This window comes from Schistocerca gregaria, chromosome 1 (genome assembly GCF_023897955.1).
Source record: "Schistocerca gregaria isolate iqSchGreg1 chromosome 1, iqSchGreg1.2, whole genome shotgun sequence".
Taxonomy (NCBI): domain Eukaryota; kingdom Metazoa; phylum Arthropoda; class Insecta; order Orthoptera; family Acrididae; genus Schistocerca; species Schistocerca gregaria.
This window is the reverse complement of record NC_064920.1, coordinates 2893627-2912088: the sequence shown is the minus strand read 5'-3', so window position 1 is coordinate 2912088 and position 18462 is coordinate 2893627. Positions and strand designations below refer to the sequence as shown.

Genomic DNA, 18462 nt, shown 5'->3' with positions numbered 1-18462 from the left:
AAGTTGTCTTTGTATTCCACATAGACTGTAGTTTCAATAGTTAAGGCTTTCTTTTAACTGGTACTTGTATTACTGTCCATGTTTAACACTCCTTGTAGTTGTCTCATCAAATACTGTTCATATTTTACTTTGCTCATTTATTTATTGAAAACTGGTACACAGCCACTGCTTTGATTATAATGTTAATGTTAAAATGCAGTACCACCACACTCTCAAACTGTAGGTTCCCTCAAACACCTCCGTTTTCCTGCATTTATTAATTTCTGTTTATCTTATTGATATTGCTTAAATTCCTTATGTACTCTGTATTTACATTGACAACTGTCTCTTCTTTTAATTGGTGTTTCATACCTCCTGATGCAGCCTTGTCTAGTACTAATTTTATTTTATTAGTTTTGTTTATTAATAGAAACTGTTATGTAGGCATGCTATTTCTATTTTGTGCTAAAGGTTTTCCTGTCAACTCCATTGTTATTTATGTACTGTCCAGTTTTTACTATTTCATTGCAAAGATGTTACTTTCTGTATGTTTCTACTTCAATCTAGGCGTGTTACTTGTCTTCCAATGTTGTCTGCTAACATTTAACTTCTTTGGTGATAATACTCAGTAAACGTCTGAAGATGGACTTGTAAGCCGAAAAACCGGTTAATAAAAGTGATATTGTAGAACAGAAGCAAACTGGTGCTTTTCATTTATTATAATGTTGTTCTACCAAGAACCGACAGAAGATTCTGTTAATATAATCAATTACTTCTTGAAATACAGTGGAAAGATAATTCCTGTGATGTGTGGTTTCCGCCTATAAGAGCCATCTTCAGGTATCCAAAGACTTTCTGTAAAAATTGGCTAGAAGGCATTTCACATTAAACATTTATTTTTGAAAAATTATGATCGCACACAGTATCTGGATATAATTTAAGTAAAACTAGCAGTTCTGGTGAAACACAACATCCTGATGCATTAAAAATGATATTTCATGCCCCCTGATGGTCTGTCGTTTGATGAGAACTGGTAGTTTCAATAAAACGACAAAAGAGTATACCTGCAGTGCCAGATCACGGTTTCAAAAATGTGTGGAAAATGTAAATGATGGACATACTAAAAAATGTTAACTGTTTATTGTTGAGCGGGAAAAGTGAATTAAGATCATTAGGACTTTCGTTTTTCGGTCTTCATAGCTGAGTGTCGGCACGGCTGACGGCCATGCGGGGGACCCGGGTTCGTTCCCCGCACTACCATGGACTACATTCATCCTCGTGAGGGCAAATGCGGAGCTACCCGACGTATTAACTACGGTTCCAAGGCCAAGAAACCCTAGACCGGGAGAACGATTTGCTGACCGCTAGCTTTCGTTTCCGATGACGCCACCGGTAGAGGATGAGACGGTGGTCAGTCGGATCCAATTGTCACACGCGCCTACACAGCATCGACAGTGGTTATAGGAGGACCAGAACGAACAAGTTGCCGACCAGTCATGTCCCAAACATGTTAAACAGGGTGGTCCACTGATCGTGACCGGGCCGTTATCTCACGAAATAAGCGTCAAACGAAAAAACTGCAAAGAACGAAACTCGTCTAGCTTGAAGGAGGAAACCAGATGGCGCTATGGTTGGCTCGCTAGATGGCGCTCCCATAGGTCAAAAGGATATCAACTGCGTTTTTTAAAATTGGAACCCCTATTTTTATTACATAATAGTTAATACATAAAGAAATATGAATGTTTTAGTTGGACCACTTTTTTCGCTTTGTGATAAATGGCGTTGTAATAGTCACAAACATATGGTTCACAATTTTAGACGAACAGTTGGTAACAGGCAGCTTTTTTAAATTAAAATACAGAACGTAGGTACGTTTGAATAACGACGTTCCTCTCAACAGCGAGTAGTTTGTCTTCCGCAATGTTCGCACACACATTGACAATGCGCTGACGCATGTTGTCAGGCGTTGTCGGTGGATCACAATAGCAAATATCCTTCAACTTTCCCCGCAGAAAGAAATCCGGGGACGTCAAACCCGGTGAACGTGCGGGCCATGGTATGGTGCTTCGACGACCAATCCACCTGTCATGAAATATGCTACTCAATACGGCTTCAACCGCACGCGAGCTATATGCCGGGCATCCATCGTGTTGGAAGTACTTCGCCGTTCTGTCATGCAGTGAAACATCTTGTAGTAACATCGGTAGAACATTACGTAGGAAGTCAACATACATTGCACCATTTAGATTGCCATCGATAAAATGGGGGCCAATTATCCTTCCTCGCATAATGCCGCACCATACATTAACCCGCCACTGTCGCTGAGGTTCCACTTGTCACAGCCATCGTGGATTTTCCGTTGCCCAATAGTGCACATTATGACGGTTTACGTTACCGCTGTTGGTGAATGACGCGTTGTCGCTAAATAGGACGCGTGCAAACAATCTGTCATCGTCCCGTAATTTCTCTTGTGCCCAGTGGCAGAACTGTACACGACGTTCAAAGGCATCGCCATGCAATTCCTGGTGCATAGAAATATGGTACGGGTGCAATCGATGTTGATGTAGCATTCTTAACACCGAAGTTTTAGAGATTCCCGATTCTCCCGCAATTTGTCTGCTACTGATGTGCGCATTAGCCGCGACAACAGCTAAAACACCCACTTGGGCATCATCATTTGTTGCAGGTCGTTGTTGACGTTTCACATGTGGCTGAACACTTCCTGTTTCCTTAAATAACGTAACTATCAGGCAAACGGTCCAGACAATTGGATGATGTCGTCCAGGATAGCGAGCAGCATACATAGCACACGCCCGTTGGGCATTTTGATCACAATAGCCATACATCAACACGATACCGACCTTTTCCGCAATTGGTAAACGGTCCGTTTGTACACGGGTAATGTATCACAAAGCAAATGCGTTCTCACTGGCGGAATGTTACGTGATACCACGTACTTATACGTTTGTGACTATTACAGCACCATCTATCACAAAGCGAAGAAAATGGTGAAACTAAAATATTCATATTTCTTTACGTACTACAAGAATATGTAATAAAAAGGGGGGTTGCTATTTAAAAAAACTCAGTTGAAATCCGTTTGGCCTATGGCAGCGCCATCTGGTTTCCCCCTTCAAGGTAGACGAGTTTCGTGCTTTGTAGTTTTATCGTTTGATGCTTATTTCGTGAAATATTTGGCCCGGTCGCTATCAATGGACCAGCCTGTATAAGTCGAACGTACAGGCCGTGGTGGAATATTCCTCGCCGTATGCGACTGGGCTTTCTCATGATAAAATATGGCACGTGGAGATGACTGCAGGATGGGCAGTGAGTGCCTCGGCCTCTAAAACCTCTCTGCTGAAGTGGCTGCAGTTCAGATTGTCTTTAATAGGTGGGAGGCGAGATAGCATGTGGTAGCCAATGTGTCCCAAATTTTCACGCTTGCTGTTTGTCCGCTACAATGCAGTCTCGCCCGACTGCGTTCTCCACGGTAGCATCGAACACGTACGCGGTCATCTCTATAGGACAAGCTGAAGGGGGACTCGTTCGAGAAGACTATACAGGTTGTTTCAGAACTGATGGTCACTAATTCACACATGGAAAGTACAGGCCTAAAGTACCTAAAAAGTTCCAATAAAAATAGATCCACAAATCAAGCGCTGCCAAGATACATTTTCTGTTGCGGCTTACCAGTGTCGATGAACACGTGACACCTCTGAACGCTTAAGTAGGTGTTCGAAATGTCGTCCACACGTCTGAATATAACATTGAATTCGTCTCTGAAATGAGTTGCGAATCCTGGTCTGGGGAATTCTGTAAATAATGGAAGGATGCTTTAGTCTGCAAGCGTAATTCTTCAAAAGAGTTGATCCCGGTAGCGCAGACCAGGCATTTGACATGAATCCACACACAGAAACCCTCGGGATTTAAATCCGGAGACATTGGAGGCTACGGCATAGGCTCTCCTCTACCTATCAATGTAAACCATTCGTCCGAGTTAGAAGCCAGCGCACTCGTAAATCAAAATGTTCTGGAGCACCGCCATGCATGAACCACATGTTCAGGCTTGGTTCAGTGGGACACCATCATGTACATCTGGACGTGCACTCCGCAGAAACAGCTTGTACTGCTGTTCGGTTAGCCTCTGTGGTAGGAAGTGTGGTCCAATTATGCGGTCCTAGAGCAGTCCTGCCCAGACGTTCAACGAAATACGCTGCTGGTCTCGTGATACGTGTGTTGCATTAGGACTGACATCGACCAAATGTGACGTTATGGTAGTTAAAAATACCGTCACGGGCAAATCCAGCCTCATCCGTGAACAGAATACTGCTTACAAACAGGGCATTCAGGATACACTGTTGTTCCACCCATTGGCAGAAATTATCTCTAGGAGGGAAGTCTGCATTGTTGAGGGCTCTCAGACGCCCTAGATGATATGGACTTGCCAATGTAAAATCCGCCACACACTGCCTACCTCAGGACACGCAGCTGGGTAGCAATCCTCCTTGTTGAAGAACTCGGACGTCCGTGTACAATGCGTAACACCCTTTCCTCAACATCGGGTGTTATGAATCTGGGTCGACCTTCTCGTACATGGTGTGCGAAACTCCCAAGCTCTTTAAGGCGCTGATGTAACCGGCTAAATGTACGCCTGTCGGGCTGCGTGCTGAGAGGAAAAGTTACATACACCATCGCAGCCTCAAGGGCACTGCTATTCGCTGTGCAATACAAACAGTGCACATCAGCCTCCTCTTCACTGGAGCAACCTCTGTTGATGGTATGGGATTTTCACTCTGCAGCGGAGTGTGCGCTGATATGAAACTTCCTGGCAGATTAAAACTGTGGGCCGGACCGAGACTCGAACTCGGGACCTTTGCCTTTCGCGGGCAAGTGCTCTACCAACTGAGGTACCCAAGCACGACTCACGCCCCGTCTTCGCAGCTTTACTTCTGCCAGTATCTCATCTCCTATACCCCGTTCCACTGTTACGAGTTTAGCCAACACTTCGAACGCAGCTGTTCTGTCGGTTACGGCCATCCGAATAACATATCGGTCGTCCTGCACTGTAGCCACATACTGCGTGGTCCAGTACGCGCTCGTTGCTATATACCACCCTCTCCTATCCACTGGTTTCACACACGGTTCACTGTCGTAACACCGTGCTCTATAACCGCAGCGGCCTACACAAAACTGTTTTCCGGGGACCTATCTTTCAGCCCCGTTGGAACTCACTCACATGCTGATATTGCGTCCTTGGACGTCGACGAGACATATCGGCGCTTGATTGCGCGTTTGCTCTTAGTTTGAAGGATCTGCAACGACTGAGCTTGGCGTAAGACTGACCTCTATAGTCATACTTTTTCACCCTCGCTACTCTGAAACACAACTCTTCTACTGAACAAGTACTCATAAGTTTTAAGGAGTACATTTTAGAGTACATGTTTACTCCACATTTTTTTCTTGTTTTTATCCGTAGCACCACATCCCAAAATACGGAAAGAAAAGAGTTTACAACAGAAGAGATTTGTTTCACAGTATCGAAGATTGAAAATTGCTCTTAGCTCTTAAGATATACGTTTTAGAGCTCCTGTTTATTTGTTATTTCTATTTCCAATGATCATTCCTGTCATATCCGTGAATATTGACCATACTATTGACCATCACATTGGAAACACCCCATATGTACATATATAAAATCTATTGCTAAGGATAACCAGCGGCAGTGATGCAATTCGCAAACAACTACAAATCGTGTATCATCACCTGGAATTCAAATAGAAGAAATGCAACGATTTTTAGTAGTGAACGGCTTGAACCCACTTTAGGTATTATTTCACCACGCACATCTTCTGCTGAATCCAACAATTCATCCTAAACCTCGTGCTTAAGTAGGCCTACTTGTGAGTGCTCGCACTTGATCATCGAAATTCCACAGCTGACGAGAAGCGGTTATGTGAACTATTAATTCCGGCTCGGATCCGCTTCCGCTCAGGGTCTGAGCTCCTCTGGGAATCAGTCCGTATGCGTTCTCGACCAAACAGCGCCTACGTCACCGGGATTTCAAGTGCTCGCTGCACAGCACTCCTGCGCAGTCGCTACGGAATACGGTAGCACTGCCGTCATCAGACGCCTGTCTGCCCAGTTTGAGACGCTTTCAGAGACCTCCACTTTCGCCTTTCAAAAATCAGCATCTCGATGATTCTGGAAATTCTACACGGATTTTGTTTTTGACGAAAAAATTCACGCGTGGACGGCCTGAGGCAGTGTCCGACGCAATATTTCGGCAAACGACCCGTACGACGCCATAACTCATCTGATGATGACAATGCAGGCGCTTGCAGAATTACTGTTCGCTTGTAACCTATTTCGTCACGAATTACTCCTGAGGAATAGCTAAAGAACCACAACGGTGTTTCTCCTTAGCGTCGTAGCTCAAAGAATTTTAATTGACAGATTTCACAGAGGTTGCTTTACAGAGGACGAAATATCAGTCACGAAAATTGCCAATAAGTTTATTAGCCACAACTATTTCTCTAATACGACGTAGCAAATAACGTGTAAAACAAGACGGACAGTTTGACCGAAACGTACCGTCAGAGAAAGTCACGATTGATACCACGTTATTCATCTCCAAATTGGTGCAAGACGTATTTTTGTATGTTTTATATTTTTCAAGATAAAAAGACACAAATTAGTTTCAAATATCGTAGCGCCCGTTGAGAACGGATAGACGTACACTACGGCGCCGAAAAGAGACACGTTTCCCGTCAAAGCATCGATATGAGAAGGAATGAGTCGCACAAGTTTTTCCCCCCACTCCATTGGCGGAGGCGACACAATTCCTTCTTTGACGTCCAGCTGGTATCGCTCGACAGCGATGTAGTAAACAACTGCAGAACTCCGCCAGTTAAGACTCGCCAAATCACTTCCGTAAACACCACCCTTTCTCTTCTCGGCGCAGGCGCGCATGAAAGGCCGTTAACTCCGGAAAGTCAGTCAGCTGTTCATTCAACGCCGCAAAGCCGTCCCCCAGTCACCGCCAACCTATGTCCGGAACCTGCGACGGAACTGGCCCTGCTACTCTACCGTACTTTAATGTAGACGTTTTACGCTGAAAGTTGTCTTCACATTATACGATGTGTATCAGAGTTGCATTTCACTTACAGTATTTACGCGATCTGCTTCATTTTCAAATATATTTCGGTATTCAAGGGGCGTCTTGTCTGAAATAAAATACGAGGTTTAGAAGCCGTCAGGAACACCGAGAAAAGTGTGTACGGGAACAAGTAGTTACATAGTTGTTAGGATACATACTGTATCGATTGAAACTCTTACAAACCATAAGCTTATTTTGAACACTGCGCAGCATTACTAGCATCTAGTATGCTCTCGTTTGAACTGACTTACCAATCCAGTTTTAGGGGAACCTACAGTCCATACGAGGACTCTGAATTACGGTGAAACTGTACACTTTTCACATCAACAAACATTTCCAGATTTGACATAAACGGTAGGTGACGGATAAAACTCCCACGAGTGACTGAGGGCCGAAATGCAGATCTCTTTATTCGTATTTAGCACTAGTTCACAGTCACCGGATATTAGGAACGTCAGTAAGCTAAATTAATGTACGTCTTACAGAGACGGCTACGAAAAAAATCGATGTAAGTCAAGAACAAGGGAAGAAAATGTCAAAATGTTATTTCTCATTAGCTACAGTTTATCTTCCGTCGGCAAGTGTCGAGAAAGTCTGATTATCGTGCTTTGCCGGTGCAGAAAATCAAATTGTGCTGGGAGGATAAATTACCTCTTCTAATAACTAACACGAAAATACTCTAAAAAAATAATAAACAATATATATATATATATGCTCTAATAATAAATAAATAAATAAAACGACACACCACGAAGGAATTATCCAAACGGGACGCAAATCGGTAAATGTCCTGTACATGTACAAATGATTTAAATTATAATTTCGTAAGCACATATACAAAAGAAGACGAAGGAAAAATTCCAGAACTCGAATCGAGAACAGCTGCCAACATGAGTAACGTAGAAGTAAACATCCACGGAGTAGTGAAGCAACTTAAATCACATAATAAAAACAAGTCTTCTGGTCCAGACTGTATAACAATTAGGTTCCTTTCGGAGTATGGTGATGCAGTAGCGCCATACTTAAGAACCATACACAACCGTTCGCTCGCCGAAAGATCCGTACCCAAAGACAGCAAATATTCAAGAAAGGTAGTAGGACTAATCCACTAAATTAAAGGCGTCGATATGCAGCAGGCTTCTAGAACATATATTGTGTTCTAACATTATGCATTACCTCGAAGAAAAAGGTCTATTCACACAGTCAACATGGGTTCCTGTGAAACACAACTAGCTCTTTATTCACATGAAGTGTTGAGTGCTATTGACAAGGGATTTCAGATCAATTCCGTATTTCTGGATTTCCGGGAGGCTTTTGACACTGTACCACACAAGCGGCTCGTAGTGAAATTGAGTGCTTATGGAATATCGTTTCAGTTATGTGACTGGATTTGTGATTTCCTGACAGAGAGGTCACAGTTCGTAGTAATTGACGAAAAGTCATCGAGTAAAACGGAAGTGATTCCTGGCTTTTTCAAAGGTGGTGTTACAGGCCGTGTCTGTTCCTTATCTATATAAACGATTTGGGGGACCATCTGAGCAGACGTCTTCGGTCGTTTACAGATGACGCTGTCGTTTATCGACAAATAAAATCATCAGAAGATCAAAACAAACTGCAAAACGATTTGAGAAAGATACCTGAATGGTGCGAAAAGTGGCAATTGACCCTAAATAACGCAAAGTGTGAGTTCATCCACATGAGGTCTAAAAGGAATTCGTTACACTTCGGTTACACTATAAATCACTCTAAACACTACAAATCAGTCTAATCTAAAAGCCGCAAATTCAACTAAGTATGTAGGTTTACAATTACGAACAAATTAAAATGGAAGGAACACACATAAAATGTTGCGGAGAAGACTAACCAAAGACTGCGATTTATTGGCAGGACACTTAGAAAATGTAACAGACCTACTGAGGAGATTGCCTACACTACGCTTGTCCGTCCTGTTTTAGAATACTGCTGCGCGGTGTGGGATCCTTACCAGGTAGGTCTGACGGAGTACATCGAAAAAATTCAAAGGAACGCAGCACGTTTTGTACCATCGCGAAATATGGGAGAGAGTGTCACAGAAATGATACAGGATTTCGGCTGGAAATCATTAAAGGTAGATGTTTTTCGTTGCGACGGAATCTTCTCACAAAATTCCAATCACCAACCTTCTCCTCCGAATGCGAAAATATTTTGTTGACACCGACTTACATAGGAAGGAACTATCACCACGATAAAATAAGGGAAATCAGAGCTCGTACGGAAAGATATAGGTGTTCATTATTTCCGCGCGCTATACGAGATTGGAATAATAGAGAATTGTGAAAGTGGTTCGATGAACTCTCTGCCAGGCACTTGAATGTGATTTGCAGACTATCCATGTAGATGTAGACATGTAGATGCAGATATATATAAATGATTAAAACTCCATAAAAACTGAGTGATTTGTTCCAGAGAATGAGCTGCACAAACTGAGCAAGTCATTGCGCGTTGGTCCATCTCTAGCCCTTATGCAATCTGTTATTCGGCTTAGCATTGATTGATAGAGTTATAGAGTTGCTGCATGTCCTCCTGAGGGATACCGTGCCATATTCTGTCCAACTGGCGCGTTAGATCGCCAACGTCTCCAGCTGGTTGGTGGATACTGTCCACAGCGCTCCAAACGTTCTCCACTGGGGAGAGATCCGGCGACCTTACTGGCCAAGGTAACGTCTGGCAAACCCGAAGATAAGCGGCAGAAACTGTCGACGTGTTGTCTTCATGAAATGTACGCCCAGGGTGGTTTCGTATGAGGGCCAACAAAATGGGAAGTAGGATATCGTGGTCGAACCGCTGTTCTGTAAGAGTGCCGCGAATGACATCAAAGGGATCCTCCTATGAAATGAAACGGCATCCCAGACCATCAGTCCAGGTTGTCGGGTCTTGAGGCGAGCGACGGCCAGGCTGGTGTCCTACCGCTATTCGGGGCGTCTCCAGACGCCTCTCCGCTGCTCATCGGGGCTCCAAAATGTGCTCGGTATTGAAGTCGGTCAGCGCAAAAATAGTAGTATGAGCCATCCGCGACCAAAAATCGATAAATAAATAAATAAAAATAAAAAAGAAATCGTACGTGTTCCCAAGGGAGAAATTTGAAGGATTATCCATTCAACGGATAAGAGAGGACTTTCGGTAACGCGAAGACACAAAATGTCGATAGCGTATGATCAAAAACAGAAGATAACAAAGTATTGCCTACCTGTTGATGTGTACTTCTTCAAAAAAGACAAGGACCGTGGGCGTTCTAAGACTAGAATGTGAAAAAAAACACAGGTAAAGTTACTCAACTGCCGTTTCATAATCAGACTTCAGTCTATGGTGTACAATCAACACTCTGCACCGAAGTACAGAGAGAAGACAAAACTCATGTAGTAGTGATACGCACACATACAGATGGCGGTAGCATCCCGTGCACGGGGTATACAAGAGCAGCGCATTGACGGAGCTGCCATTTGTACCCGGGGGATTCATGCGAAAAGATTTTCTACGTAATTATGGTAGCACGACGGGAATTAACAGTCTTTGAACGCGCAGTGGTAATTGTAGTTAGTCGCACGGGACATTCCATTTCGGAAATCGTCAGGCTTTCAACATTTTGAGATGCTTAGCGTCAAGAGTGTGCCGAGAAAACCAAATTTTAGGTGTTATCTGTGGCCACGGACAACGCAGTGGCCGGCGGCCTTCACTTAACGACCGAGAGCAGCGAGGTCGTCGGTCTCATCGGGTTAGGGAAGGACGGGGAAGGAAGTCGGCCGTGCTCTTTCAAAGGAACCGTCCCGGCACTTGCCTCGAGCGATTTAGGGAAATCATGGAAAACCTAAATCAGGATGGCCGTTGCTTAGAGTCGTCAGTACTAACAGACAAGCAATGTGGGACATACGGCGAACGTATCCCTTAGGACAGTGCGGTGACATTTGGCGTTAATGGGCTACGGTAGCAGATGACCTTTGCGAGTCCCTTCGGCATCGCCTGCACTGCCTCTCCTGGGCTCTTGACCACACAGGTTCGACCCTAGTCGATTGGAAAACCGTATCCTGGTCAGATGAGTTCCGATTTCAGTTGGTAAGAGCGCATGGTAGGGTTCGAGTGTGGCGCACACCCAAGAGAGCCATGGATTGAAGTTGTCAACAAGCCACTGCGCAAGCTGGTGGTACCTCCGTAATTGTAAGACCAATGTTTCCAAGGAATGTATTTGGTTCTCTAGTCCAACTGATTCGATTATTGACTGGAAATGGTTATGTTCGACTACTTGGACACCATTTTCAGCCATTCACGGAGTTCACGTTCCCAGACAACGATGTAATGGCACCGGGCCACAGCTGTTCACGATTGCTTTGAAGAACAATCTAGACAGTTCAAGCAAGTGATATGGGCACACAGAACGCCAGACATGAATCCCATCGAACATTTATGGTGCGTAATCGAGAGACAAGTTGGTGCACAACATCCTGCAGCGGCAACTCTTTTGCAATTTTGGAGGGATATAGAGGCAATGTGGCTGAATATTTCTTTAGGGGACCTCCAACGACTTTGCTGCCTCACATCGGGCAGCTACACTATGCTCGGCAAAAACAGGTTAGGAGGTATCCTATGATCCGTCACAGCTCAGTGTATAAGAATATGTTACAATATGCTAAGCAAAAGGCAGCTTATGACATTGACATACCAAAATCATCATTTGAAAATGTAATTAGTGTGGCATTTCATATTAGGCGCAAGTGACGTTGAATGCGGAAAAGAGGCGTTAATCAAATGCGTATATTGATCCGTCCCTCTTCGATTGGACCTGCTCACTGGCATCACACACCTGCACGTTGAAGACAGAACAGCTGTGGAGCGTTTATCGGGTCAGTGGAAACAGTTTGTTGTTCAGTCTTTGTAATTATTTCAATCAGATGTAAATTCAACGACTCTGGAATGTGGGTGTTTTTCACCCTATTATAACGAAATTTTGTTTCTCAATGTTACCAAAACTGTGCTATTAGACGTTCAATACGTGATCTTTCACATGTATCCCGTGGCAGTACGAGCCGTTTTACATGCGAATGGTTGATCACGCTACTTTTGGGACGAGTGACGCATCCTAATCACAGTTTCGTGCGTTTCCCAGAGTTCGAGTTCACGCACTTCCCTCGTGAGATACGTGGCACGACTCACCGTGACTCGTGTGCGCTACACCAGTACTGTGAAATCGACTACACTGTGTGTGGCAGAGGGTGCATGCATGTAGGGTTACTTCAAAGTACCTCAGGAGGTTCGAAAGTCGGCTGCGTGAAAACTGCAAGGCACACTGAAAAAGACAGTGGACAGAGCACCTCTCCAAATGTCGACACATAATAGGCGCCGTGGAGTATTTACGCTACGGAGCGGCCGCGTCAGATCAGGAAGACAAACTGGCCGCTCCGTATTGTGCCATTGAATTAGTTCGCGCCTGTGCATAGGCATCCCAGTGTACAACGTTCCTAAGCGGGCAGCGGTCGCGCCTAACCAGGCAGTTTGTGCCAGCGACTTCAGTGAATTCGAAGCACGTATTGACGTTTCCCACGTCACACACAGTATTTGTACTGAGCACACGTATTGTTAGTAGAAACTTTGGGCGATACTCTACGCCCTACTATCGGTCTATTTTCTATGTGTCTTGTACTTTTCACACAGTCGCCTTCTGAAACCTTGTATTAGTATACGACTATCACCATTCGCCATCACTCTATACGATTTACGGATGATATTTGGGGGAAAGACTGATGTTGTCATTCTATACCTGCCCAATTTTTTTCCTAAATTCACCACCGTGAATAAGGTGCTCTGCAACACACGTCTTACTTATTAGGTCTCCACTGTAATTTGTCGGACATTTCTGTGACTCTCTCATGCTGACCAAAGAAACTCGTGACGAACGGTGCAGCTCTTCTTCCAATCATACGTATTTCTTCCAACTTGGTAGGAAGAAAGATCAACAATAGCAGTGTACTTCAAGTCTCCGGAGTTGCGAAGCGTTCCTAACGACACAAAAAAGAGCAGGTCATTCCCGTCTTCAAGAGGTGTCGTCGAACAACCATACAAAATTTTAGACCTTACTTCGATCTGTTTTCGAATTTTGGAGACCGAAAATCTCCTATATAGGGTGTTTCTGTAGGAGCGTGCAAACATTTAACAAGACATAGAGGAAGCTCCACTGAACAATTTGAGGCAGGGACGCTAGGGTCGGATATGCGAGCTTAAGGAGATAACAGGAATAAAATAACGATCCTGTGTACTTTTTATTTACATTAGTTAACTGCAAACGCCATCACTGACGCAATGAACATACCATTTCTGCCACATATTACAAAATGTACTGAAACTGACGGCCATCGACCTCATTGTAAGCATGACGTCAGCGAAAAAGATACTAACGCACCCTAACAAATATCTCTGGCAATTACAATTCTGGCACCTAATTCATTTCTGTATCCACTGGGACTCATACAAAAGTGACTTTAGATATTTCCGTAGGAAATAATCACGGAGATTCAGGTCAGGTGACCTCTCAAGCGATGGAATAGGAATTCCCCTATACTATACTAGTACTGCTCCATCGTATTGCACAGTACGTTTTTGAAATGCACTGAGTATTGAATGGGTCTGTCGCTGATGCGTAGCCCGTTCTGTCGAGGGACAAAGCAGATGCGATGCCACAGATCCCTGACTTCCTGGTAATCGGGCTGTTCGTCCTCCTTGTTTCCTTGCAGGAAATGAAGAGCGTGCACATAAATAAGCGTGTAAGCTTGTGCGCATGTTAGTTGTAAATAAGCAGGAAAACAGCAATGCTAGGCAAAGCGATAGACAAGTTTACTTCCATATCTCCATAAGCTGACTTATCCAACCGCAGAGTCTCTTTCTGAAATCGTATGCAGTATTCTGTATGTGCTGTTACATTTTTGCGCCCTCTTACGCAAATACCCTGCATAAGAATAATCACAGATTCCGAAAACGACGATCGTGTGAAGCCCAGCTCGATATGTTCGTCCGCGAGACGTAGAAAGTAACAGATACCGCCCTCAGGTTGATGCGGTGTTCCTTGACTTCTCCCAAAGCGATACAGTCCCGCAGTGGCGCCTGACGAACCAACTATGACGGTAGCGATCATCAGACCAGCAGTGTGATTTGATTGAAGAGTTTTTAGCAAACAGAAGACAGCATGAAACTTCATGGCAGATTAAAACTGTGTGCCGGACCGAGACTCCAACTCGGGACCTTTGCCTTTCTCGGGGAAGTGCTCTGTCAGTTTTCAAGGTAGAAGATGTACCGGAGGGAGTCGTGCTTGCGTGGCCCAATGGTAGAGCACTTGCCCGCCAAAAGCAAACGTCCCGAGTTCGAGTCTCGGTCCGGCACACAGTTTTAATCTGTCATGAAGTTTCATTATGGCGCACACTTCGCTGCAGAGTGAAAATTTCATTCTACAAGACAGCATGTCACTCTCAACGGAGATAAATCTTGAATAAGTACCTCCGGCGTCGCTGGAGGGAGTTTTGGGAGTCATTACTTTTCAGAGTATAAATGTAAATGACGTAGTAGACAATGTCTGAAGTTCAACAAGGCATTTCGCGGATGATGCTGTTGCATACAGTGAAGTTGCGACGCTAGGAAATGGAGGAAAACTTGAGAGAATTGACGCTTGGTGCAGGGATTATCAGTTAAGCCTCAACATAAACAACTGTAACGTACTGCGGACAGAAAGACCGATTACTGTGTGTGTACACGTGTGCAGGACATTCGCGGAAAGCAGGTACACCTAGGAGGTATCCAAGGGGACGATTTGAAATGGCAAGACGACGTAAAGCTACCTGCAGGTAAAGCGGATTCACTGGAAGAATTCAGCCGTATACGATGTAGTTTATAAGGCCTTTGGTAAAACAATATTTTAATACTGCGTACCAGATAGGGATGGAAGAGGAAACGGAAAACAGAAAGAAGAGCAGCGCGTTTCGTTACGGGTTCCTTTAGCAAGCGCGAAAACGTCACGCAGATGCGTACAGCATCACAGTGTTGTTTACTATATATCTAGTCAAGAGACGGTGAAGGTAAAATTACAGAGATTCGATTTCGCACAGAGGCTTATCAACGTTCGTTCTTCCTGGGAAGCTGAAACAGGAAAAGGGGAGAATTGACAAAGTACCCTGCGCCACACATCGTAACGTAGTTTAAGGAGGATACAGGGTGTCCTAGGAGGAATGATCAATACACAGGGACATGATGCAAATGATGGTTCGAAGCCAAAAAGACTATTAGGCATGGGCTGTAAGATGCATGCCTTAACATCTATGAGCACTTCTTCATCTTCGCTACTGTGAAAAAGTCTGTCGTATTGCAAGCTCTTTAGTTTCCGTGTTATGCGTGATGGTACTACTCAGCAAAAGAAGAAAAATATCTCTACTAAACACCGAGACTCTGAAGTGCATACCTCACAAGCTATGGACACTGGTTATTCTTCGCTATTATGAAAGATATCTCTTCTCCTGAACAAGTGCTGATGGCTTTTAAAATAAGCCCTTGTTTATAGGCAGTTTTTTCTTGTATGGACGATATTGCCCCCACCCAACATATGGAAAAAAACAGCTGACAGTAGAAGACGTTTGTTTCACAGAATCGCTCTTATAGCCCTTGCGGTATGCATTTGAGAAAACATGTTCACTAGAGTTTTTGCCTTCGAATTATTGTTCGTGTCAAATCCATTTCAACATTCCTCCTGGCAAACTCTGCAAATGTAGATGACTTTTAGTGACAGATTTGACATCTATTTTAGCTGGAAATCAAACTACTGTAATATGACATTTAAAATTTTGTGAATGCAACGATTTCTTCCTTAAGATTTTATGGCGACGTTTTGAATGTGCTGTGAGGGGTGCTGGCTCACCCATGTTTTTGGCGAGTGATCACCCAGCCATATATTCCTGCAAATCTACTTTACTTTTGCTCTCGTCTTCCTTAGTTTTGGTTGGTTGGTTGATAAGGGGGAGAGTGCCAAACAGCGAAGTTATCCGTAACATCGGATTAGGGAAAGAGACGGAAGGAAATCGGCAGTGCCCTTTCAGTACAACCATTCCGACGTTAAACTGAAGCGATTTACGGAGATCACGGAAAACCTAATTCAGTATGTCCGGACTCGGGTTTGAACCGGCGTTCTCCCGAATGCGAGTTCAGTGTGCTAACAACTAAGCCACCTCGCTCGGCTCCTTAGTTTTTCTCAATAGTTTTAGAACATTAAATGCGAACGTTTTAGATTAGGCATTACCGCGACTAATATTCATATCAAATGAAACAAGTTTACTGTTACCACTTTATCTGCAAGACACGTTTCAAAGGTTTAAACCTTCATCATGAGGTCGATATACATTTGTTAGTATGACATATGTTTCTGATGTGTTAAGATTTTTGGAGAAACTTGTGGCACTGTTCAAAATGGGTCAAATGGCTCTGAGCACTATGGGAATTAAGATCTGAGGTCGTCAGTCCCCTAGAACTTAAAAGTACTTAAACCTAACTAACCTAAGGACATCACATACATCCATGTCCGAGGCAGGATTCGAACCTGCGACTGTAGCGGTCGCGCGGTTCCAAACTGAAGCTCCGAGAACCGCTCGGCCACTCCGGCTGGTTGTGGCACTGTCTCCAGTGGTCACAAGTTCGTTTCACTGTCGTAACACATCGCTTGTATACCGTCATCTTTTGTAAACAGAGACGGCCTCAAGTTCCTCCAAGACTCGTAACACAACAAACGCATACGTCAGACTAACAAATGGATATCCACCTTTGAGACGCGTCGTGGAGGTAAATGAACAGTGACTGGTAACAGTAAACTTGTCGTTTCATTTGATAATTTTAAAACATGTGAATACTTTTAGCGGTACCTTCCATGCTGTGAGCTAGTGTCATGCTGCATGAGTTCATGAGTGAGACTGGATGGAATGGGTGTGATTTCATCTGAGATTGATTTTTATCTCTTTTGTCACTTTTTTTTCCACTTCAAACACATTTATTTCTACTAATTTGGTAAAGACGCTGGTAATCTCGTCATTGAGAGCCCCTAAAACACACACACACACACACACACACACACACGCGCGCGCGCGCGCACGCGCACACGCACACACACACTCTATCTCTGTCTCTATCTATAATAGTGAATATCATATTGATTACATAACATTGATTACTTTACATTTTTAAAATTATCGAGACGCAGTATTATAATGTCTTCTATTGTAGAGCAAATTTCTGTGATGTATTCTTTTTTTTTTTGCCCGTGTTTTTACGAAAGAAATGTTAGATAAATTTGCAAGTGCTTTTAAATTGCCAGCCGGTGTTTACGTATTCGTGCAATTTTTATCTGCAGATAAAATTTATGTAAGGCAGTGTGATTAACTTCCTCCAGTTTATTCAGGTCCTCAAACCCTTGTGCGTACCTAAGTTGTTATTGAGTAAAAACAAATAAACAAATGGATAGATAAATTGAAGATAATGGCTAAGCAGATGCTGTGAATTGCTTACTTATTGCTACAAAGTACGTCCTCAACGAAGTGAGAGTGTGGCAGTGGTGCGCGCGGGACTTACATGAAGAAGAGCCCCCGCTTGTAGCCGTAGACCTCGTTGTAGAGCAGCCAGGACTCGGGCACGATGTGGGCGGGGTAGCGCCCCTCGACGGAGAAGACCCGCCGCATCTCGTTGGCGTCGGCGACGAAGACGGCGTCGACGGGCCCTATGGATTCCCGGAAGACGGGCCCCAGCTCGCGGTGCCGGCGGTCGACGTAGCGGTGCAGGCGGGGGGCGGCGCCGGCGGCCAGCAGGTCCAGCGTGGTGCCGAGGAGCGGCAGGCCGCGAGGCGACGGCGGCGGGGGCGGCAGCTGCTGGCGGGGCAGCGCGCGCGCCGCCCACGACGAACCGCGACACCACACGCGCACACGGCTCCACATGGCGAAGGCGAGCGCCGGACCGGCGGGCTGCGTCTGCCGCCGCCGCCGACGACGCCCCGGAGGACCCTGCCGGCCGGGGGCCGACCGCCGCGCCCCTGGCGGCCGCGCGCCGAACGCGGCCGGCAGCCGCGGGCGCTGACGTCCTGCGTCTGCGTCTGGTCGTGGGCAAAAGTATTCATACACCGCGTAGGATAACTACAGGGTGCGTCAAAAAATGTACACACACTTTGAAGCGCCATAGAAAATTTATTTTCCGTTCTACAATGATAAATTTTTGCAAATGGAAAGCTTAGTGCCCAATTGGAAAAACAAATGTACTTTCCAAATGAGATTAATGTTCAAACTGGT

At 44.6% G+C, this 18462-nt stretch overlaps 1 protein-coding gene across 1 annotated transcript in view; it reads right to left on the bottom strand.

Moving 5' to 3' along the window:
* The window catches only part of LOC126320178 (cytochrome P450 315a1, mitochondrial), a 135060-nt gene extending 116866 nt beyond the window's left edge, over positions 1 to 18194 (bottom strand). Inside the window, exon 1 of the mRNA XM_049993763.1 lies at positions 17756 to 18194. Within this exon, the coding sequence (XP_049849720.1) occupies positions 17756 to 18114 (359 nt within the window). The 5' untranslated portion in view covers positions 18115 to 18194. The remainder of the gene's footprint in view (positions 1 to 17755) is intronic.
* Positions 18195 to 18462: the final 268 nt, after the last annotated feature.